The sequence below is a fragment of the Triticum aestivum genome, chromosome 1D (genome assembly GCF_018294505.1).
Source record: "Triticum aestivum cultivar Chinese Spring chromosome 1D, IWGSC CS RefSeq v2.1, whole genome shotgun sequence".
In the NCBI taxonomy this organism is placed as follows: Eukaryota; Viridiplantae; Streptophyta; class Magnoliopsida; order Poales; family Poaceae; genus Triticum; species Triticum aestivum.
Window position 1 is genome coordinate 10,833,313 of NC_057796.1, and position 23,213 is coordinate 10,856,525.

At 42.7% G+C, this 23,213-nt stretch overlaps 2 protein-coding genes across 4 annotated transcripts; both read right to left on the reverse strand.

Annotated features, from left to right (window-relative positions):
• Nucleotides 1-2,365: 2,365 nt before the first annotated feature.
• On the reverse strand, nt 2,366-4,728 carry LOC123162794 (uncharacterized). 2 transcript variants are annotated; one of them, XM_044580567.1, is made up of 4 exons: nt 4,465-4,728; nt 4,079-4,371; nt 3,686-3,726; nt 2,366-3,118 (listed from the first exon to the last, which is right to left on the reverse strand). In XM_044580567.1, coding segments are annotated over exons 1-4 (435 nt in total). In that variant the 5' UTR covers nt 4,564-4,728; the 3' UTR covers nt 2,366-3,116. The 2 variants fall into 2 exon arrangements, with proteins under 2 accessions (XP_044436502.1, XP_044436496.1); XM_044580561.1 differs by lacking the exon at nt 2,366-3,118 and having other exon boundaries at nt 3,516-3,726; nt 4,465-4,722.
• Nucleotides 4,729-7,823: 3,095 nt separating this feature from the next.
• Nucleotides 7,824-12,518, reverse strand: LOC123179901 (uncharacterized). 2 transcript variants are annotated; one of them, XM_044591806.1, is made up of 14 exons: nt 12,158-12,518; nt 10,898-11,045; nt 10,683-10,791; nt 10,448-10,591; nt 10,130-10,234; nt 9,661-9,744; nt 9,406-9,521; nt 9,213-9,314; nt 9,018-9,131; nt 8,869-8,925; nt 8,686-8,752; nt 8,549-8,602; nt 8,393-8,467; nt 7,824-8,305 (listed from the first exon to the last, which is right to left on the reverse strand). In XM_044591806.1, the coding sequence occupies exons 2-14, from the start codon at nt 10,924-10,926 to the stop codon at nt 8,156-8,158; spliced, it is 1,206 nt and encodes a 401-aa protein (XP_044447741.1). In that variant the 5' UTR covers nt 10,927-11,045; nt 12,158-12,518; the 3' UTR covers nt 7,824-8,155. The 2 variants fall into 2 exon arrangements, with proteins under 2 accessions (XP_044447741.1, XP_044447742.1); XM_044591807.1 differs by having other exon boundaries at nt 12,154-12,426.
• Nucleotides 12,519-23,213: the final 10,695 nt, after the last annotated feature.

Here is a 23,213-nt window from a genome sequence, read left to right on the forward strand (position 1 = left end):
GGTCACCTTCATAAGCCTCCACATGAAGCATCCCATTGGAAGCAACAACATCTCTCCCAAATCATCCCTCAGCCACTTGTTAGGACAACCGGTAGTGTGCATTCATTGATGGACAGTGTGTCATTCATGTTATTGGCCGAGCAGCCTCGGTGAAGGTTGCTTCCATCACGCCAAACTTGTTAGCAGTTGCACCTACCATTGTTGCCATCATGGTAGCAACCAGTGTCATCACCCTCGCTAACAAGTTTGTCGTTTGGAAGAAACCTTTCATCGGGCAACTCGTCCCATAGCATGAGTGTCACCCCTTCCACGAATGCACACCATCACAATTGCAACCAGGATTAGCTTGGCATCGATGAATTTTTCTCCATGGAGAAGTAGAAATGGCAAGTAAATAGTTGATGCCCAATACTTATATTCTTTTAAAACACACACAATCACATATATCACCTCGTCAATTGCTTTCTTTTTTCCATTCTTTAGTTGCATGCTTCACTTTAGTATTTTTTTCTATCCATACAATGCATCCACATCAATAAGTAATGCGTGTTTGCCACGCCATCATCACCACCATAGTTAATTCTCACATTTATATATGTTGTTCCCATCCATGCAACTCATCCACATCAATAAGTCATGCACATTTGTCACATCATCAACATGCAATGGCAACATAGTTAATCCTCATAATTTATACATTTTTTCCTATCCATGCAACTCATCCACCTTAATAAGTCATGCATGTTTGCCATGCAACTCATCCTCATAATATCATTATCCTACCAATTTTAGCATGTCTTACTGCTGCAATGAGAGAGTTATATTCTTCTTTTTTGCAGGAAAAGGGAGATAGTTATCTTCTAGTATACCAAGATAGTTGATTCTCACTACTTTTATTTTTCTCAATATGCACACATGCCACCTTATCACACATGCATGTCACCTCATTAATTATTATCGTCTTCCTATTTTTTCAGTTGCATGTTCCAGCTCACTATCAGGGGCGGACCAAGAGGGAAAATGACCCAGTGTCCCAGTGTTAAAGAAGGCACATTTTCCATCTAATGATAGGGTGTCACATACTACACTATACATGAAACTTACCAAGGAAAATTTAGAAGGTTGAGTTGCACCTAACACCATAACACGATGTCTTTATTAGAAAGACATCAGATAGATAAAATGTATATGGGCTAAACCTGGACATCTTGCTTTGCAAACTCAAAAAAGATATATTTAAATTATATGGTGCACATGCATAAATCCTCAGACATAAACATAGTTATGTAAAAATAATAATTTCTTTGCTTCAGTTCAAGCATCTTAATCATAAAACACTCTGGGGCATCAATCCGCACAACCAACCAACACTACATGCATTTTGCAAATTTACAATCTCAAAACAATAGATCACAAGTTAGTGAGTCATGCACAATAGTACCGACCAAATCTTGAACAAGAACAAGAATGACACATGTATTCCTGAGAGATAAAATCAATGGATTAAGTACAAAGGTTTAGGGGTTGTTTGGTATTAGACCTAGGAATGCCACACTAAATATTTTTGGCAAACCTGCCTGAGGTTAGTTTCATAAATTGGAGCCACAAGTTGGCAAACATAAGAGAATCTTGCCACATTTTTTGAGTGTACGCGACATGGGTTCTCAGTGTGGCAAAAAGCATCTTGCCTATGATGCGTCTTAAACCAAACTTCCATCTAAGTTGGTCAAAGTTTCCTAACCTTAGGTGTGACAACCTTAAACAAATTTAGTCTCAAACCAGATAGCCTCTTAGTCTTTTCCTCTGCCTACTAAGATGTTTTAGTTCGACTTAATCTCAGACATGAAAACATGTACATTTAGACAAGAGCAAAATTGCTTCACTACTTATGAATGACTATCTAGATGGATGTTACTCCTGCTTCCTAGGAATTCTTCAGGGTATCTAATCAAGAGGTGACCACTTGTGGGTGCTCGGTCAATACAACGGGCAAGCGGTGGCCCGTACGCCTAGACACATGCATATGCATGCAACCAATTTTTTATCCACCACACAACACCCGTGAAGCTCTCGTGGCCTCACACCGTCTTCATATACCATCTCCTACTAGATCGGGAGCGCGCCTTGGCGCGAGGGTGCCGGGCGCAACGTTTTGGTAATGCAGGTAATGATAAGTTAATAGAAATCCAAGTTTAGTATATTCATTAATATAGGATAATGCAGGCATATAAAATAAATTAGAGAACCAACACTGGAACTAAGACATAATTCGTTCATAATTTGACATAACCATTTAGTAGTTAATCCATCTGAAGGATTGTCTCATATTGATGATCACACATAATTTACAATAAGGGTAGGGCAGTCTGCTACCACACTGATTTAGAAATTCTCTGTAGAACTACCACACTGTAGGACTGTCTCATAGTGACGATCACACGTAATTTATAATAAGGGTGTGGTAGTCTGCTACCACACATAATATTACTCGATAAACCAAAATAACTTCATTTTCTTATGCGATCGAACTTCATTTTCTTATGTGGTCGAAACATCGGCCGCATTCACCACAGCTTAAGCTCAGATGAGCAGTAACCAGTAACCACTATTGTTGTCCTCATGGTCAGATGAATAGTAAGCCTGGAAACTCATCATATTCGGCGTAGTTAGACTCATCATCACACGTGTCATTACCAATGGTCTTGATGGCATCAGTCGACATCATAGACAAATAGCCAAGGTTGTCAGCTTCTTCAGTAAGACCACAGCAATCCCAGGTGATGTCACCCTTGATAGGAGAAGAGCCTGAAGGCAGGTAATTCACTGGCACTTTGACAATACGACCTGCGGAACCAAGCACGTCGTCTGCCAGTGACCCCACAGCCCCTGCTAATCGTCACAATCCCAAAATTAATAATCGAGTGAATCGGCAAAAACCAAGCAAACTTGCATGCACATGGATCTCCCCTCCTTGTCACAAACTAATTAGTAAAAGGTGCATTCATACTCACTGAATTTGCGGAATCCAATACAGTGCATTTTTCAATGCTCCCCTGCCTCCCTATGGTAAGATGATTCCCTCGCTCTATTATGTATTGTAGTCTAATGCATAGAGTTTCTAAGAGAAACCAAACAACAACATAGACTTGACATCAATCTTTTTGTGATAGATATGAATACAAACATTACCCAAATAGGATAAGCATTCATTATTACAAACAAATAAAAGTTAAGAGAGCTATGGGATTTCCACCTCCTGGGAATACCTATGCAAATATATGGATTATCAAATTTGAAATTTAGAATGTCTAGTTTAAATGATTTCTATTTTCCATAGGTATATCCCAGAAGGATAAAGACATTTAGCAAAAGCATTTACGAAATGTAGCAAATTAGTGAAAAGGGTAGTAAGACAAATGCAACATCTACAAATAGATTGACAAAATACCTACTATTGGAAATTGCATACAAAAAATAATCTTGTCACTTCAGAACATTTCTTAAAACAGTAAATATAAATGAAAAGATGGCATTTCTCGAAAATGGAAATTTAGAACCAAGATCTAAAAGACGTACAGTTTTGCTACCCATTAGGATATGAAACTCAGAACTACCCATTTCAGATGAGACACAATAAAAAAGAACTGGTAGGAAATGTTTCTGATAAGTAATAAGGAGCATGTACATTTTCCTTTTGCCTCCCTATCCTGACAGAACTCCCAGGATCTGCTACACACAAATAAATCCATGCTTAATCACATAAGGTATAAGAAGGAATGCATAGGAGAGGAACACACATAAACCAACAATCTATCAATTTATAAGGGCAAGAGAAATGACAGTTTAATTGCAATACACAAGTTTGCTTTTAGAGAACCTGCACACTGATCAAATGTAACAGATTGATATTGGACTTAGTCAGCATGCTGACCAAACCTTAATAAACACTACATTACCACATGTCATGTTATAGCAGAGGCATTAGGAGACACGCAAGCACGACACCAACTACAACCAATGCAGAATGTAAACAATAACCTAGAGGGCCACCACAACAGGAGAGAAAACCTGAAATTACCTGAATCCATGGTCAACGACGGCACTGCCTCTCCGCTTCAGTGCACTACAACCACTGGCCACACACACTGCTGACCAAGCCCCGCAACCTGGTGAATCTCGCACAATTGGCCATGGCCGAGGAGGACCCATCATTGTCCTCATGCTCAGCGAGGTCGCCAACCATGGACTTGGCGTTGGCGCATCGTCGATGGAAAGCACAACAAGGCCATGGATGCTGCAACTGGCTCTGCTCTGCAGCCCCACCTTCTCCAACTCTGCGCTCGCAAGAATTGAAGCTGCAGTTTCCAAATCCTAATGTTCATAAAAGAAATCAGTCAGTTCAAACTTGAGTACCTCAAAAAAAAATGGCTGCATGCTAGAAGATACAATTATAGGAGATCAGACCTTGAATGGTATGCCAACCACAAGCTTCGCATCAAGAGACCTATAAAGGAGCTCATAAGGCTGGCAAATAAAAGAGGCTTTCATCATTATAGAACACATTGACTAAGACACGAAATCTATATATCTTCGTTGTAGCTATTTTATCAACCAAAACAACATAGTAGCATAATTAGAGAAAGCACAAAACCAATCGAAGCTAGATACATGCACCAAAACGGCCAAATTACCTATACCACAATCAAAAGTATGATATACTGGTATAGATATGCATAAACCTCACTGTCTTATCACACTATTATACATCAAATTAACTAATGAAATGAGGCTGGGACCTAGCAACTGTAGCAAGGGATTCAATTGGACGGACATTGGGGCTAAACACTGGTCACTGGGGGTGGTGAACGGAACATGCAGGGGATTCCATCCCATTAACAAAGCTACTCCAACCTTCTTAATCATGACAACATATAAAGGCAGGAGGCTCACCTTGTTGTGGGTTGGCGATCGAAGGAGGAGGCTGAAGCGAGCTCACGCCGGTCGGTGGCAGCCGGATTTATCTGGAAGGCAGCCCCTAGGCGTCTTGCATGGCGTATCAAAGGCTGCTCACCTTGGGCCATCCGGGCCGTCCTAGGACGAGCGAAACTGCACTGGCATTAGTATTCGTACCTATGCTTGTTCAGAAATTTGGATCAAAATATAGTTGCACCAGTCACAACAATTGGACATGAATACACATATGTGCATTTGTGTGTCTCATATATTTGTTTAGAGCAGAACTTGTCACAGACACACAGACACACATAGAGACAGACACACACATTGGAAACAATGGCATTTAATTCGGTGGCATTAAAAAACAAGGAAAATAGCTACTAACAGAGGCTATAATATCATTCCAATGAAAATAAGAAAGATGGTACAGTCATCAAATTATCATGGCATTGGCAAAGAAGCAGTGGCGTCTTGGGTTCGAGCAGGCGAGGTTGGCGAGCTGCAGGCCAGATAACATGATGGCTGATGGCCACCGCCAAATCTGTGTAGCGACGTAAACTACATATAGTGTATCACTGTATAGCTCATGCACCAAGTCCTCGAAATTCTAAGGAAAGTTTGCATAACAATCAAGCATTGCAAATACTTGGTATTTTATATTAGGTGTGCAGTCCAAATAATGGTTCATAACAATGCATCTATACAACAGAACGCACCACAAGCAAGCCAAACCAGGTATGAAAATAGTAGATAGCAAAGCAACATGAGAATAGTAGTCGAGTATATTGGCATACCTTTAATTCTCAAAGAGTTGATTGGTTCATAACAACGGTTTCCAGGAGAAAGCTGCAATAGAAAAAAAAGATATTCCTTCGAAGAACGCCCAAACGTTCGAGCAGGATATGGTAATAAATATACATGATATGTAAACTTCAAAACTATATAGCAAATGAGCATATTGCAGAGAGATAAATGCAGATTTGGATGCAACATATTCATAGATCGTCAGAGTCCAATTATAGCAGCATATCCTTGTGGGACGGATACACCTTCTGAACTTCCCTCTAGCATACACATGTAGTCTAATCGTAGCAGCAGATGAGCCACATGTGGCACTTGAATTTATTGACTGTAGGTCTTACCACTGTAAAATACAAAGCATGGATCTTTTGCTGCTATAACCAACTTTGTTTTCATAATTTTGTAAGAGACAGGAAAAAAAACTACTGCTTAGGATCTTAGGTCCCTAACCCTACAAATTAAAAATATTTTTGCCTCGTGGTAAGATGGCTTAATGAGATCAGGATGATTTCATTTAAATAATAGGGCAAGGAGTGCTCACATAACCAAGATTTGTGACTGGGAATATCTGGTGCATAATTTGAGCATATATATTTTACTGATGCATTTTTTTGTCCAAGAAGAAAAAGCTTAACCATTGCATATGTTCTCTGAACTTTATGCCCATTTTTCATAAGAACAAAACAAAACTAACCCTTGCACGTATTTCAGTAGCAGGTGGTTTACTCTTAGATTTCAAAACCTTGGACCTTCATACAACAAATGTACCAGCGACCGAATATACCTTCTGCCTACAACCTGGACGTCGAGGTTGGGGGTGGCGGCGACCTGGGTATTGGGATTGATGCTGACAGCGACCTTGGGGTCAGGGTAGGAGTTGGCGATGATCTGGCCATCACGCCTTAGTGCAGTAAAGAGTAACAGGTTTATAAAATTGTAACAAGCATATGTGCAAAAGATTGGGTTTCAAGCAAAATGCAACTAATCAGATTCAGTTTCTAACATCTGTTGCTAGCTCTCGTCTCACATCACGTAGAATGCAGGCCTTGCAGTTTTTTCTGCTGTAGTTATGTCTCTTTGGATTCTTGCATCACGGGCTGCCCTTTTCAGCAATTATTCATTAGGTTGTCTACAGAATGGCCTACTAAACTTAGTTAGACTGTGATGAATATCTTCCCTGTAGAAAAATATAGACTGACTGAATATCTTCTTTGCAGATAAATGGAGAATGACGAACATCTTCTCCGCAGTGAAGGAGAACGGCGATGAACGGCAATGAGACAGGGATGAAGGGGTAATTTAGCACAGGAAACAGCTTTTGTTTTCTTTTCTGCACAGGGACATGAAATCTGCAAATACGCATATTATACGAACATTTCCATGTGTGAACTATCTTTCTGAAACTTCATAAACTGAAAAAAAGAATGTGTTCTGCATATCTGAAAGTACCCCATTTCAGCTCAAAATCCAATTTATTTATTTATTTGCGAAAAGGATCAAAATCCAAATTGGGTCAATAACCAAGATTGCGCTGTTCTACTTTGCAGGGAATAAAACCAGCAGGGGTCTGGAGAGAAAATAATGGCAATCACACATACTGTGTTCATACCTGTCCTGGCATATTCCAGCACACAAACTAGCACCAGCCCTTCTTTGCAGGCAGTTGCAGCTCAACTACCCAAACAGACATTGAAGGCGGGATCAAGGCACAGCTTCATCGTTGGGCCTCCCCTACATACACTGCAACAGAAGACAGCAGAACCATTCAGTATTGCACCTTTTCTGGAGAGGAATGTTCAATATGGCACCTTGATATCAACGCACGCAATCTCACCGGAAGGAGACCAGGAAGATCAGCGAGAAGGTGTTGTCTTCAGGTTTGCGATGGAGATGATGAACTCATCGCCGCCGACTGCCTGGCAATGGTGAGCTATTCTGATTCACCTGTAATGTGCTGTACTATCATTCACCAGACCAAAAAACAACATCTTCCATAGACAATCTGGCACAGAGGTAAGGCCAAGGAACAGGGGATGCACCACCCCTGATTAACTGGTGCTCATTACTATCATGCAATCTGGTTCAGTAGTATTATATATAGGATCATATATGCAGGTACACTCCGAAAAAGACAAGGTTCCTCGAAATTCTCGAGCCAATTCTCTCATGAGATTGACAGTCAGAAAGGACTGTGGGTCGACAACTGCACTGTAATGTTGGTTCATACATAACACCATCATGTACTCTACATGCATCTAAAACCTATACATTCATCATCGTCGTCATCGTCATCGTCATCATCATCTCCATCATCCGAGTAGAGGAGTCAGGGCTTGTCATGTCATCCACCGAGAGAAAACATGGAGACGAGGAGGACCGAGACGAGCCATCAGCTAAGCTAGACAAGTGTGGAGTTTGGAGGGGTGATGCCCATCATCTTGTAGTAGGCCTTCTCGGCATCCGCCAACCTCGTCTGGAACATGCCCCACTCCTTCCGGCACCGTGCCCTCACCCCTTCCCACGCCGGCTTCCCGCCCTCTGCCTTGCCCTGCCAGATTCAACACTCATACAAATCAGCAGATTGGCCTCAATGCCATGGTACCTGATACGCGAAGTATCTGTAATGAATAATTACCTGGTTCCCGAGAGAAGGAACCACCTGGTGAACGATCCACTGGGAATCGACGACTCCGATCTTCTCATGAGCAGGCTGGGAACGAGGACCAAAACAGTTCAGTAAAGATATATGCTGCTGAAATTTCACGACGAATTTAAAGAGAGGTAAATATACCTCTACGCACTTCCTGAGGGCGAAGTCGAGGCCCCATCCATGAACCAAATCATTCTGCGTTCAGGAGAGGCACCAATGAGTAAAGACGGAGCAAGTCCATATAGGACGGCAGGCACTAGTCGGTAACATATACTGACCTGAATCATATGCCATACGCATCGCCATGCCTCCCTTGAGAAGACTGGAGCCATTATTTCAACAAACCTGTTTTACAGCAAAACATAGATCAAAGTAATCAGCAACAGAGGCGCGTCAGTTAGATCTCTCTGTAATAGTATAGATGTGGATAGAACTCAGCAAAGAGGATAATAAGCACATACGCAGCACAAGGTGGAAGATGAGGGTCAGCACACCAGCCTGGCCTTTCCTCCGTCTCCCTGCAACAACAGAATTTGCCAGCTGAAGTTACTACAACAGAACAAGAAATTTATTTCTTTGCTTTCTTTCAGATTGTAACTGCACCACTCACTTGTGGACCTCTCGGTCACCTCTTCTTTTGGTCATCTGCCAAGTTAGTCCTCGGTCAGGTTCTAAGCCGGGCTGGGAGATATCCAGACCATTTTTCTTAACAAGTTTGATGTACCTGTAATCCAACACCAATATGCATATGTCAGTTCTCATATCAAGAAAAAATTGTCTGGAGAACTGAAGAGTGGAAGCATACTCCTCTGCGTTGAAATGATCCACCCCAAGGTCTTCATCCCAGATGAATATGTACTCGTAAGCTGCCACAATATCAGGGTGCAAGAATCTTTTGGCATACCACCTAGAGGTACGTGCATAAAGAAGCGTTAGAAGAAGATTGATTTCAAATTACAATCAGAGGAACAGCCAGCACATTACAGCACAGTGCGCACCATTTAGTTTGTTTGCTGACACTGATATGGATGGCTCGCTTTGACCACTCAAATTCGTCCCATTCGGTCACACGACCATCATAGTGGAATAACAGGATAGCGAAATTGTCAGAAAACTGCAACAAGGGAAAAAAAACAATCAGAATGGTAATCAAGTGGAACGGCATGCATACATAAGAAAATTCAGTTTCTGCCGAAACTGCGTAGTGTTAAAATTTTGGTTGTTCTGCTCAATAAAGTTGCCAACAGCATTACCTTCTTCACTGCTCTGTTTATATTTTCTTTCTGTGCATATCCAACAGTGAAAGTCACAAGGTACTTTGGTTTGAATGGCAGGTCCTGCATATTTGAGATCAAATGTCAGCACTCCAAGAACCAGACGGTAGAAGGGCAGAAAATTTAGGACTTCTGATTTGAATTGGTTCAAGACATAACATGTGAGTTGTGAGCACTGGTTGTGAGGTACTAAGTTTCTAACTTAATAACAATGGAGATGAACATGAAGAGCCACAAAGTATAACATCAATTTCAATCTCAACAATGCATAACATTTTGATCTTAAAGAAAGAACTAGCTTAAAGATAAGGCACACATGCTTGTAAATCTGAATATTTGATAAAGAGATAGGAATTCAAGACATTTCTCAAGATGTTCAGTTATAAAATAGTTCCATTGAACTGAATAGCAGTTGGGTGATGTGAGTATTCTGCACAAGAAGAAGTACCTCACTTGGGTCTCCCCACAACCTGCGCAGATGGAAGTCGGTATCTGGCACAACAATGCCTGGCGCTAGCCTCTCTGCACCCCTGGGGTTTGTCGGGACATAAATCTATGATTCATAAGCAAATATTTTGTTTTAGTGAACAAAATCTAGTAGAGGTGAACATTGATCAGGAATGGATGTAAACAATGTAAATGGTTAATCTATGCACACCGATTATTCAAGCAGAATGTTTTGCCAAATGGACACCATATCAAATACTTTACTAACTAAACTAGCACTCTGTCACTCTGTCAAAATTAACAAGTCATAGAACAAAACCTTTAAAGTAGTGTTTGTATTTGGTTCGGAAGTGTTCTCCCTTGCATTTCTGACAGAATTCCAGGCATGATTAAGCAAAGCTTGGGTCGTGAGCCCAGAGTTCCTCTCCTCTATGTACGAAACAAAGCTGGATGGGAAGTGTAGCTGGCACATTCCAAACACAAATAAGTTACTCTGTTCCGATGAACCAAAACAATGTGGTTATTTCACTGATAAAAAAAATCATCATTATTACCTTCGTTATGCTCACCGACGGGAATGAAATTCCGATGAAGAAGCCAAGGACCACTCCGATAACCGTTACCATAACGATCCTCATGGTTTCATTCGTAAATCTAAACACGCTGCGAGCATTGACATGCCACACAAAGAGCAAATGGGGAAATATTAACTGCAGGGGAAGCGTACAGCCAATTGGAATCAGAAGTGGAGCGTGAAAAAGGTACACACCTGCGACTGACAGCTGGGAATTTCGCCATGATCCAGTACAAGAACGCAACCACAGGGGGTGGACAGTTGCGAGCGAGGACTGCTACTCATCGTCCAGAGATCATGCTGATGGAGTTGCGCCGCACCATACGCAGAACAAAATGAAAGCCTGTAGGAAACGCAATGGCAAGCCCATGGTGAGGGTCCCCGAGAAGTACAAGCAAGTGACATTGCATATTTGCATGACCTGTGCATGATGAAGTAATGACCAACCAGAACATATTCTTTTCTTTTTTCGAGATTGACAACCAGAACATATTCTAATGACCCACAAGACGCTGAGAGTTTGCAATTGTAATATGGTTCAACACCTCAAAAGCATCAAACAATGCAATGTTTTCATGATGAATGGACGGCTAACAAGTGGTAAGTGGTAGTTTAAATTTTTTGCCTGCGGCTAAGTTGAGAAACCTGCCTCTCTGACTTATGCATGATGAACAAATGACCAACCAGAACATATTCTTTTCTTTTTTCAAGATTGACAACCAGAACATATTCTTTTTTTTTTCAAGATTGACAACCAGAACATATTCTAATGCCCCCCCAAGACGCTGACATTTTGAAATTGTTCAACCTCAAAAGCATTGAACAACACGATATTTCGCGATGAATGGAAGGCTAATAAGTCATCGTAGTAGTAGTAGTGGTAATTTTGCGTGGAGCTAACTTGAGAAACCTGCCTCTCTCTGACTTATGCATGATGAACTAATGACCAACCAGAACACATTGTAGTGACCCACAAGACGCTGACAGCCTGCAATTGCTCAACCTCAGAAGTATCCATCGAACATCACAACAAGCAGTAACAGCAGTTTAAATTTAGCCTGCAGTCAACTTGAGAGACCTGGCTGTAATTAAGCACGGGGATTGATTACTCCTGCTGCTGACCGACCAAATCAGCTGATTAACTAAGACTTGAGCGTTGAAAGTCCAAGTATGCTTACGGGGAGGATTCAACTCGTAAACTATAATCTAAAATGTTTTCTTAAACAAACAATACTAGATGGTGATAAATATATTGATTGAACAGCCAATTAGTAGTAGCAATCCATCCAGGTCCCCATCTGCTGAAATCCAATCCCCAAATCCAACGAATTCAACCTACCTACCTACCTACCTACCTAAAAGCGTGCTTTCAGAGAGGAAGAAGAAGAAGAAAAAGCATTTTTTTTCCTACTCCAAAAGGGTTGGGGAAAGAGAGGAAGCTGTGTGCGCACCTACCTGGAATCAGAGGCGGAGGAGGAAGCTGGATTGCTGGGGAGGTAGCCGATCCCCCTCGCCTCCGGCGCGGCCGCTGAGCCGGGCAGGGGAGACAGGGCCGCCGGCGACGCAGTACAAGATCGAGCCGAGCGGCGGCGGAACCCGGGCCGGCCGAATCCCACCAACCAAGAAAGCAAGCAGGTGCGCGGCGGGCGGCGGGCAGAGCGGCTAGGAAAGTAGGCGGTGCGGCACGAGGTTGTGGCCGGCGCGTATATGTAGGGGGAGGTGGGTGGAGGGGGCGGAAGTCGTGGGGCGCGGCAACGGCGTGCGACGGCGAGAGGGGGAGGGGGAGTCCAACCAACCGCACAAACAGAACAACCCAAGCCCAAGCCAAGCAGGGGAAAGCGAAGCAGAGGAAAGGAAGTTTCACTGTTCCCTCCCCTCCCACTCCGGGCGGGGTGAGGCGACGACGTCGTGGACGTGGACGTGGACGCGACGCCGGTTGCGGTGCGGTCCACGCGCGCGCGGCGGCCGATCCGGCAGCGCACGGCCGGGATGCGTGGACGAATGGGCGCGCGCGCGGTGGTAGGGCCACGTGACGCGCGCCAACCGCCGTCCGAGCTGTGCGCTGTCCCTCGCTCTGTCTGTCTCCTCCCGCGACAGACGGACAGGAGAAAATGGCAGCCACCTACCAAGCTGCCATGCGCACGTCTCCCACCAAGATTTTCATGTTTTTGCACAAGATTTAGAGACATTTAATCAAAAAGACCTAGGTATACTTGCATTACTCCTAGATTTCCATTCTCCCTCGTCTACACGGCAGCACCGTACGTATTCCAGTGGTCAAAGCAAAACACGTAGAGTACGTGCGCAGACTCTTCATGTTTGAATTATACCACAAGTATACTTTCAAACGCGTTTGACTATGTGAAAATGACCGCCTCCCCCGTTATCAGGGAAGGCGGACGGACCCGCCTTCCTCTCAAGCACCGTCGTTTTCCTCACATTGCTCGGGGTCCCCAGTTCCTCCACTACTGATGTCCCGCACCCGCGCAACAAGGCAACAAGATGTCCATATATTCGGACAAACGAGCGTATATATGTGAGAAACAATAAAGGAAACGGATACAAGGCCACAAACTCGTATTACAGGTACCAAGATAAAATCTAATGACTGCTTTTCAATTCAACCTTTTTTTTTCATTAACCGGGATCATTAATACGCCACAAGCATGCAACGAATGAATGGGAAGGAAGTATCTGAGTGTCATTATGACTACATGCATGTAAGTATTAAAAAGTTGCTAGTACGAGGAAACATCATTAACTTTTGCCTCGGTTATTGTTGGTGGCCTTGTATTGATACAAAATGTATTTTTGATAGTGGTCTTGTATAAGAAAATGGAGGGAGTAACAAATATCGAGCGGCATGCATGGTAGCAAAAAACAAATGTTTGTTTGGACATAATTAAATCTTCAATCGACAATGGGACCAATGGTGGATAGCTTTGCTCATTTATGCGAAAAACCAACCCTTGGTTAGAATTCGAGAACCGAGGGCCGGGGCAGATCTAGAACTTTACAATAAGAGGGTTCCACACTTTACCTACAAAATTCAATTGGTATTCACACACACACACACACACAATGTTCTTATTTTTGTCCACAAACGGAAATAAGGAGATCAAGAATACGGGGCCTAAATGGCTCCTCCATCTGCTGCACTAATGCTCTGATGATGAGGGACTTCCTGTTCTTAATTATGACGTTGTGGAGGGCCTGGCACGTCTACAATGAGATAACCCACAACAACCCGGTGCCTCTTGTTGCTGCCTCGAGGACGTTTTTGAACAACTACATTGACTTTTTTTTTTTGAGGATAACAACTACATTGACTTGCTAGTACACTTTCGTGGAAATAAATGTATCTAGATGTATTTTTAGTTCTATATATATATCCATTTATGCACCCTAAAGCTAATCTTGAAAAGGTGAAGATGGTCGTGGACTCGACGAGGGACTCCTACAAACGTGCACAAGAGACTGCCAGATAAAACCAATGGTACTCCACCTAGGCGTTGGTGCCATCCTCCTTCAGGCTAGAATAAGGGCCTGTTCGGTAGCTCTTTATGACCCAAAACTCCTTAACTCCTCAGCCCAAATCCAACATCCAGCTTCTCGGTCAAAAAGGTGGAGTTGATTGATCGTTCGGCGAGCTGGCTTCTCACACCGATCCCTCACATTAGCATAAACCACCCTGGAAAACAAAATAAGATTGAAATCAGGCCCTTGGCCGTCCTGCATCTTTCATCGATGTTGTCCTGCATCTGTGGTCGCCGACGTTGACCAGGGCATCCGTCCCTTGAGTCGTCGCGTCGCCGCTGGAACGTGAGGCGCAACTGGTGGCTGGTGGAGGAGCACAAACGGAGGAGGTGTACGAGGGGTGGACCGGGGATCCTCATGTGCTCCTAGTCGCTAGGGACGGCGCCTCCTGGTCCCTGGGAATGGGACGACGACCGCTCGACGAGAAGACAAGGAGCGGGCGCAGGGGAGGGCGGTGGCCGCCGAGTCACGATCGACCAGATCGCCTGGTCAGTGTCCTGCGAGGGCTACGTTTTTTTGAGGGAAACATGCTTTACTTTATTGATCAATAGAGAGAATTACAGGAATAATAGAAGTATCATGAGGGTGTAACAGCCATACATGGCGACCCTCCCCTAAATGTAAAGCATGTCTAGCTAAGCCATGAGCCTCCTTGTTGGAAAGACGTCTCTCATGGGTGAAAGAGCAGGACTGAAACTCCCTGCTCGAGTCGATGATCTCCTGCACGATTGGAGCAATTGTACCCATAGTTCCAGTTTGTATGTCCTTGACCACCGAAAGGCAATCTGAAGCCACCATAAAATGAGTCAGTGCGAGATCCCTGGCTAATGCAATAGCCTCGCGACATGCCAGAGCTTCCAATATATTCGGGTCGGTCATACCATGGAATACCACCGCTGCTGACCCAGCATATGCTCCTGATTGATCCCGACAGACCGCGCTAACAGCCCCGATAGGAGGGTGTTTACAAGTAGCTGCATCAACATTTACCTTGTGGTGACCCGCCGGTGGTGGTATCCACTCTTGCACCTGCAGTGGGGTTGTTCTGGGCTTCGTTATTTCATGTGACAAGGAAGCAATACTCAAATTTGCTAAGAAGCGTGAGGGGAGAACGAAGGGATTGACCAGGGATTCGTGTTGGGCCTTGTTCGCTCGGGCTGTTTCTCGTACCAATTCAGTTCGATAGTCAGTTGGCAGTGGCAGAGGTAGGTAATTTATGTCAAACTCCCACTCCTTCGATTAATTCAGTTCGATAGTCACTTGGCAGTGGCAGAGGAAGGTAATTTATGTCAAACTCCCACTCCTTTGATTTATGTGAGCTAGCGCTTTCCAACTTCATGACTCCTCCAACTTTACACTACAGAAAATAGTCAGCTTCTCACTCCCATAGCCAGGATTTAAACCATTCGGCTGGACTCCCGATTTGGAGTTAAGGAGTTGAGAAGCTGGAGGGCTACCGAACACGGCCTAAACTTAGCGTTGATGGTTCGTTCCGGGTAGAAGATGGTACATGCTGGGGTTAGCTAGCGAGATCTTTCATGCGTACTGCTGTTTGGTTAAGCCATGAGACCGATGTTGAGATAAAAAAAAATTACTACTAGTGTCAAAAACGCTCTTATATTATGGAACGAAGGGAGTACAGTATAAGACTGTTTCTCAAGCTAACATAGTTTGAAAAATAATCTGGGATGGTGGGAGAACGGAGTAGATTGTTTTTGAGCTAAAAACATATAGTGAGTAGCACTCCGCTTTTGACCACTGCGCATGACTTTTTCTCGTCACTTATGTGCGCGGGTTGAGCAGGTCGCGGCGATGGACCGACAAACAGTTTGAAGTGAAGCCAGCGTCGCTGGCTCGGCGATCTGGGCCGGTCTGACCAGGTCATGCCTTGATTAGTCAACTCCCAGCCGCTGGCCCTGAGCCCACCCCACTATGATGCCTGCTAAACTTGTGAAGCCGAGATTAGCCGGCCCGGAAGGAAACCTCCTAAACAGCGCTTGTGGCGCCAGCAACCCAGCTGGCGCTCACGCCCACGCGATATGGGCAGGCCCAGCTCCCCCAGCTCGCTTGCCTAGTTTTTTTTTCCAAAAAAACTTGTTGACCAGTTAACCAGTCGACCGGTTGACTGTTGATTTTTCGAAAAAGTTGATTTTTTAAGAACAATCAAAATGTTCATGAGTTAGATTTTAGCAATGTTGAAACAGTTAGCGTCTACATAAAATGATCATGAATTCTAAAAAAATTCTCAAGTTTGAAAAAAATTCATAAAAATTGCAAACAAAGTTCACGAATTTAAGAAAAGTTCACGCTTTGAAAAAAGTTCAAAACTTGGAAAAGTTCATCATTTGAAAACAAGTTCACAAATATGAAAAAAAACCACGGAAATTTGAAAGAACTTGATGAAATTTGAAAAAAGGTTCATGAGTTTGAGCAAAAAAGTTCAAGAATTTGCAAAAAACAAACGAAAAAAGTTCACACATTTGGGAAAACGAAAAAGAAAAAGAAACAAAAATATTAAAAAGAAACAAAAAAGTAATAAAAACTAAAACTAAACTAAACCAGGTAAAACAGTAGAAAAGGGGTCCAAAACCGGGCTTGGAAGCTTGCAAAATAGAAGCAGCTTACTACCAGATGGCACGCTAAGCTACGCTATATGGGCCGGCCTTTTAACGGAAGAACGATCGACAGGAGTGTGTGCCAAATACAGCCTAGATTCCACGACCGGAAGTGTGTACATGTCGAAATGTGTCAAATAGAAGAAAATAAAGATTCAAGGCCGGCCAATGCAGTACTCTTGCTACTGTATATCTTGCAAACCAAGATCTTCTCTTTAGGAGGTCTGTTCGCGAATTGGAGAGAGTTCACGAATTTCTATGAAACATACTGAAAGTGTTTGCATAGTTAGTAAGTCCAACCAAGTAACGGATATTGCAAAGATCACGGGTTAGGCACATTAAGCTTTATATATATATTGCCTGCAAATTGCAAGATATGTGTTCCTGAGAATTGCAACTGTTACATAGAAAAAGCACACTGTTGGTAACGATGAAAGTAGAAATCGATGAATGTATACATGTCTGCTCTTATTCATCGCTAAATTTATATATTGGTTGGATAACATTTGCTCATCCCACTTCACTGGAATGTAATAGCGAGCACGTAGAGGGACCAGGGCTGCCCATAAGACTCCATGAACCGGTGTAGTGCTCATTACTGATCATGTATACAGATTTACAGAGTATCGCCTATTAGGCGACGCACATCATCTGCAATTGTTAAATATGTGTCATTGTCAATGGACCAACGGTTACATAGCAAAGCATACTGTCAGCAACGGTGAAAGTAGAAAGCTTTCATTGTTGTCTGCTCTTGGCCGAAGATGCACTTGTTTCTTAAGGTCAATTTAAAATGTGTTTGCATCACTAGATTTATGTATTGGTTGGAAAACAACTGCTTATATTACTTCACTAGATCATACTACTATTAACGAGCACGTAGAGACGCTAAGGTTGGCCAACTAACGTCTTGAACCGGTTTACTGATCCTAATGTATTGGTAGCACCATCAAGAGATATTTATTTCTCCAATTGATCTTAATGTTCCTGCTTGTTTTAGAGCCCCAAGAAGGTGAATCTGGAAGCTAAGCTGGTTCGATCGAGGAATGCGCGTGGAAGATGCCCTTTTACAGTTGCAAGTGACAGTTAAAAGAGCTGCGAAAACATTGTACCAGGTTTGGCAATTCTCGAAAACTTACCTACTCAAGAGTTGCTGTGATAGGTCCAGAGTGACCATTGATGTTTTTCATGAGAAATTCTTCCTATCAATTCCTGTGGTTCATCTGTCCAGATTTTAGCTGAAGAACAAGCGTGGCGTGGCGCTGTCGGGAAAGAATCCGATGTCTCGTTTGTCTGACCAGTCTCCGTTCTGTTTGTACCAAATCTTTCCAGACATTTTGCTGTACTTCACCATGAATAAATTTGATACCAGTGTGAGTGACAGTGATCATTGCCGTACCAAGATAATGGATAGATATTCTCTCAGACTCCATATATAGTGTAGAAATGCATTTCTTGCAGCTTTATTAGTTGTATTTGTAGAATAAAACAGGGAGACAGCAGCATCCAATCAATAGAAACATTTTGTGTGTGAACAAAGCGAACTCCTTTTTCCTGTTTCTTCGAGAATTATTCAACCAAACTGGTAACCAACTGTACTCACAAACTCCTTTTGTTGGTGAGAAGAAGATGTTTTTCTTTCCTGGGAAACTTCCCGTTGCCTGTCTCAATTGGGACTAACGTACCACCTCTGACAATAGATTATTCTTGGTCGGAAATTCTAATTTCAGAACGGCCCGAGATTAGCCTTACAAGGATGGACGCTTGCTAACTGATTATCTGTGTATATGTAGCTCGGCGTTGCAAATTCAACAAGCAAATCAGAGTGGCGCAGCGGAAGCGTGGTGGGCCCATAACCCACAGGTCCCAGGATCAAAACCTGGCTCTGATAATTTTATCTGGTTGGGCCCTTTTCTTATTCGTCCATCTCTGATTGTGTTTTTATTTTTCTGCTGGACCCGGTTCTATCTAGTTGGGCTTTGTCATTTTGTTCCTCCCTTTTCTTCTTATTCGTCCATCTGATGATAAATTCTGATTATGCTTCTTGCCTTCTTCATTAACTGAAAAAACCCCACCAGGTTTCTTCCTTTTCTAAGGCCCATACTTTGCTCGGTCACTCATTTCCCCTGCTTACTTTGTATTATATCATCTTCTTCTCATCCAATTTTTTTTGTCTTAGATATCCGGTTTATTCCGGGAAAAACAAAAGAGGCTTGCTCCATATAGTACCCCCTCTGCAAAAAAAAGTGTCATGGCATTAGTTCAGCTTTAGTTCAGATTTGAACATTTTTTTGCGAATGTAGTTCAAATTTGAACTAAAGCCACGACACTATATTTGGATCAAAGGGAGTAATTTTTATGTCATGCATTTATCCCAATGGCATTACAAGTCTCTGGTTTACCTTTTAGGAAGGTTTACTTTTTAAGAAGGTCCATTGCATTCATAAGACACAAAATAGCTAAGAATATTTTTAGAGAGAAAACTAAATGTAAACGGTTCGATGAACCCCCTAACCTAATTTATGGTGTACTTGTGGATGTATCTACACTTGATTATTATTAATAACATGCGCCATGATAGCTTTAAAAAAAAGAATGAAAAGTTTCAAAAAAAATGGAAAGGTCAATTTCCAGTTTGTTCTTTGAGGAGGTCCGTTCTAATCATGAGAATATAGGAAGACCAATGTGTGGTTTCTACCACTTTTTTCCTAGAGTTGCCGATAGGACCCAGAAGAAGCAGGCAAAGGAGGCGGGCTCGACAACCATCCAAGATCCAACCAAACAGAACCTGAGAGGACTTACCTCACTAGCTTCCTGACGAGGAGCAAGCTGCTCGTGCATCACTGAATAGAGAAGAAGCCAGAAGACCAAAACACACCCTACAAAAATAAAGACTCAGCAGAGTCATGCTAAAAAAGATAAGATCCCTTGCTATTGAATGTATCTAATAAACAACTGAGGGATCACTCCTTCCTTTCCGAGCATTATATCTGAAACGAAAAGCCGAACACACAGAAATTTAGTGAATAACACTTACGAAACTAAAGCATTCCACCAAATAAAAGCTAATTTATTAATTGGAATTGTACCAAAATGCTCAGCGGAATCAACAGGAATGCTCAGCGAAACTTAGTGAACCCAGAATGCTCTGTCAAATGACCATGGGTGATTAGTGGCAGAGGACGGATTAAAAATTTGCTATCACAAAATCAATGGCATAGACAGAGCATTATTATGCAAAAACTTGAATTGCATGTACTGCATTCAGTTGTTCAGTAAAAATATTATCCAGGCAAAGCAATGCCCCTTGTGACCAATGATTATCATACTAATCCAGTGCACACCACAAATAATTACTAACTAATCACCTCATGTACTGACTGACTAAGCTGAATGAGAATATGAAACACACTACACTTACTTAGCTAATTTTTTTTAAATAATACATTTTTTAAATTACAGAAATAATACGCAAAAAAAAGAATTTTCAAAAATAATACACCATCGGCCTACTGCAGGCCGACTGAGCCCAGTCGGCCCACAGCAGGCCGACTGGTGGCCCATCAGTTTGCTGCTGGCCGATTGGGCTGTCGGCCACCAGATCAAGCCCAGTCGGCCTGCAGTTAGCCGACAGGGTCCAGTCGGCCTGCAGTACACCGATAGGCCTGCAGTGGGCCGACTATGCTCAGTTGGCCTGCTGTGGGCCGACTGGTGCATGCCTATTTTTAATAATACATGATGATATTTTTTAAAAGTATATATTTTAACACGTTATGAATACATGGTAACATTTCTTCAAATACATTTTAAATGGAAATACCATTTTTTAAACCACACAACATTTTTTTAAATGCTTTTCTGAAATTTTCACAAACTTTTTTTAGAAACACGCGAATATTTTCTTAAAATGTCATGATCCATCTAAACATTTGTTAACCCACGTGATATGTGAGTATATTAATTGTAATATCATCTTATATTATGGGATGAAGGGAGTACCATTTTTTACAATGTCATGGATATTTTTTGGAAACACGAGAATATTTCCAGCTTCATTTAGTGGCACGAACCATTTCTTTTCATATTTTCCAAAAAAATTGCATGCATTTTTCGAAAGGCGGGAACCTTTTTTCATTGTGATGAACATTTGTTTTGAAAGTTATCAACATTTCCAAACTGCGCTTTTCCCGCCATCCATTTCCCGCCACCCATTTCCCGCCACCCGTTTCCCGCCACCCGTTTCCCTCCTCCCATTTCCCGCCAACCTTTCCCGCCATACCGCAGTCGTTCTTTCCCGCCATTTTCTCGTCTCTACCTATAAAACCCCCTTCAGACGGAGCTGGATAAGCATTGCAGTGTAGTGTAGCTGAGATGTCCCATTATCCTTTCGATCGTAGTTTTCACCCTGGGATGAGCAGGACTCTTCTTAGGCTAGCTACCGATTTCAGGATGGATAATAGGATAGTTCCATGGGACGAACTCACCGGTAGTGACACCATAATGAATGAGTTGGCTCACCAATTACGTAGGTCTGGGTGGCCTGAAAGGACCTATGAGGAGGTACGTAAAGAACTTCTTAGGTTGCATGACAGGTGGAAGAAGGTAGTGGTGCCGAAGAGTGAAACTTTCAGAAGGATTGCAGCAAATAATCCATGTTTATGGACTGAGGAGAGCGAGGACGAAGATGATATCTTCATGCCGCCGCTTCCGGGTTCTGCATCGTCGAAGGGCAAGAGTTCTTCATCATCGAAGGGCAAGGTTTCTGCATCGTCGAAGGGCAAGAGTTCTTCATCATCGAAGGGCAAGGTTTCTGCATCGTCGAAGGGCAAGAGTTCTTCATCGTCGAAGGGCAAGAGTTCTGCATCGATCGAGGATGACGATGATGACTTCATGTAGTTTTTATGCTGTATGTTGTGAGTTCAGTTACGTGCCATTTAATTTAGATGTAGTTCTATCTAGTTGTTTGTAATGTCTCGTTGTATGAATATTATGTTCTATCTAAATATGATCTTGTAGAGTAGGCATATGTCTCGTACATAAGTACATAGTCATTTGTCTCATACATAGAATAGACATAAGTCTCACACAGAAATAGATGGTAATGTCTCTAGTGATACATAAGAGCGGCAATGACGACGTCTGGCCTGCCGGGGAGGCGGATCTCGAATGACAAATTCATCACATATAACTCGGTTTCCTGTAGCAATGCAACTGAACAACCCTTTTCCATTCCCATTCGCTCAACATTTCTTAAATCTTGCCATCATCAGTTATGTCAATCAATTTTCTTTCCCCAGGGCCATCTGAATGCTTCCTGCTGACGTAGTACACAAAATCGTCTTCCTTCAACCCTTGCTTCAACATGAATTTAGTCTTCAACCAATCAAAAGTGAGGTCCACTTCACTAACTTGCACAACACTTGGAGACAAGCCTTGGACATGAACAATAGGGCTAAGCACCCACTGAGTACCCTCAGCCATCTGCAACACACAAATCGCATTGAGTACCTACCCTACCCCTTAATATCCCGACTAACAAATAGTAGACATGTCTATATATTACGAAGCTATATATTACAGAATATTAACGGAGCAACTAATACAATTCACCCACCTACAATTATATTACAAATATTTGCCGTAGCAACTACAAATATTGACAGATTAATATATTTGACTGGACCGCCTATATTACGGACCTTTTTTCTGGACTCCTACATATACTGACACTCCTAAATACTTGACATCCACATATAGGACGGATTATTACCGGAGCAACTACACATTTTTACACAACTAATTAGTTGACATGTAAATATATTAACAAATACTACCGGAGCACCTACGAAAAATAAAATGTGGGCTTAAATATACCCTTGAAGCGTGCGTGCGAAGGATGAACGACGAACGGCGGCCACCAAACTGCTGGTGCTCCGGCTCCAACGAAGAACGACGAACAACAGCTTCACCTCCACCACAGTGCCCCGACTTCACCACCAGCACACTGCAATGCTTATGCAGCTCCGTCTGAAGGGGGTTTTATAGGTAGAGAGGAGAAAATGGCGGGAAAAAACGACTGCGGTATGGCGGGAAAGGGTTGGCGGGAAATGGGAGGAGGGAAACGGGTGGCGGGAAACGGGTGGCGGGAAACGGGGCGGGAAATGGGAGGAGGGAAACGGGTGGCGGGAAACGGGTTGCGGGAAAAAGTTGGCGCGAACATATGGCAGGAAAAAGTTGGCGCGAACATATGACGATGATGACTTCATGTAGTTTTTATGCTGTATGTTGTGAGTTCAGTTACGTACCATTTAATTTAGATGTAGTTCTATCTAATTGTTTGCAATGTCTCGTTGTATGAA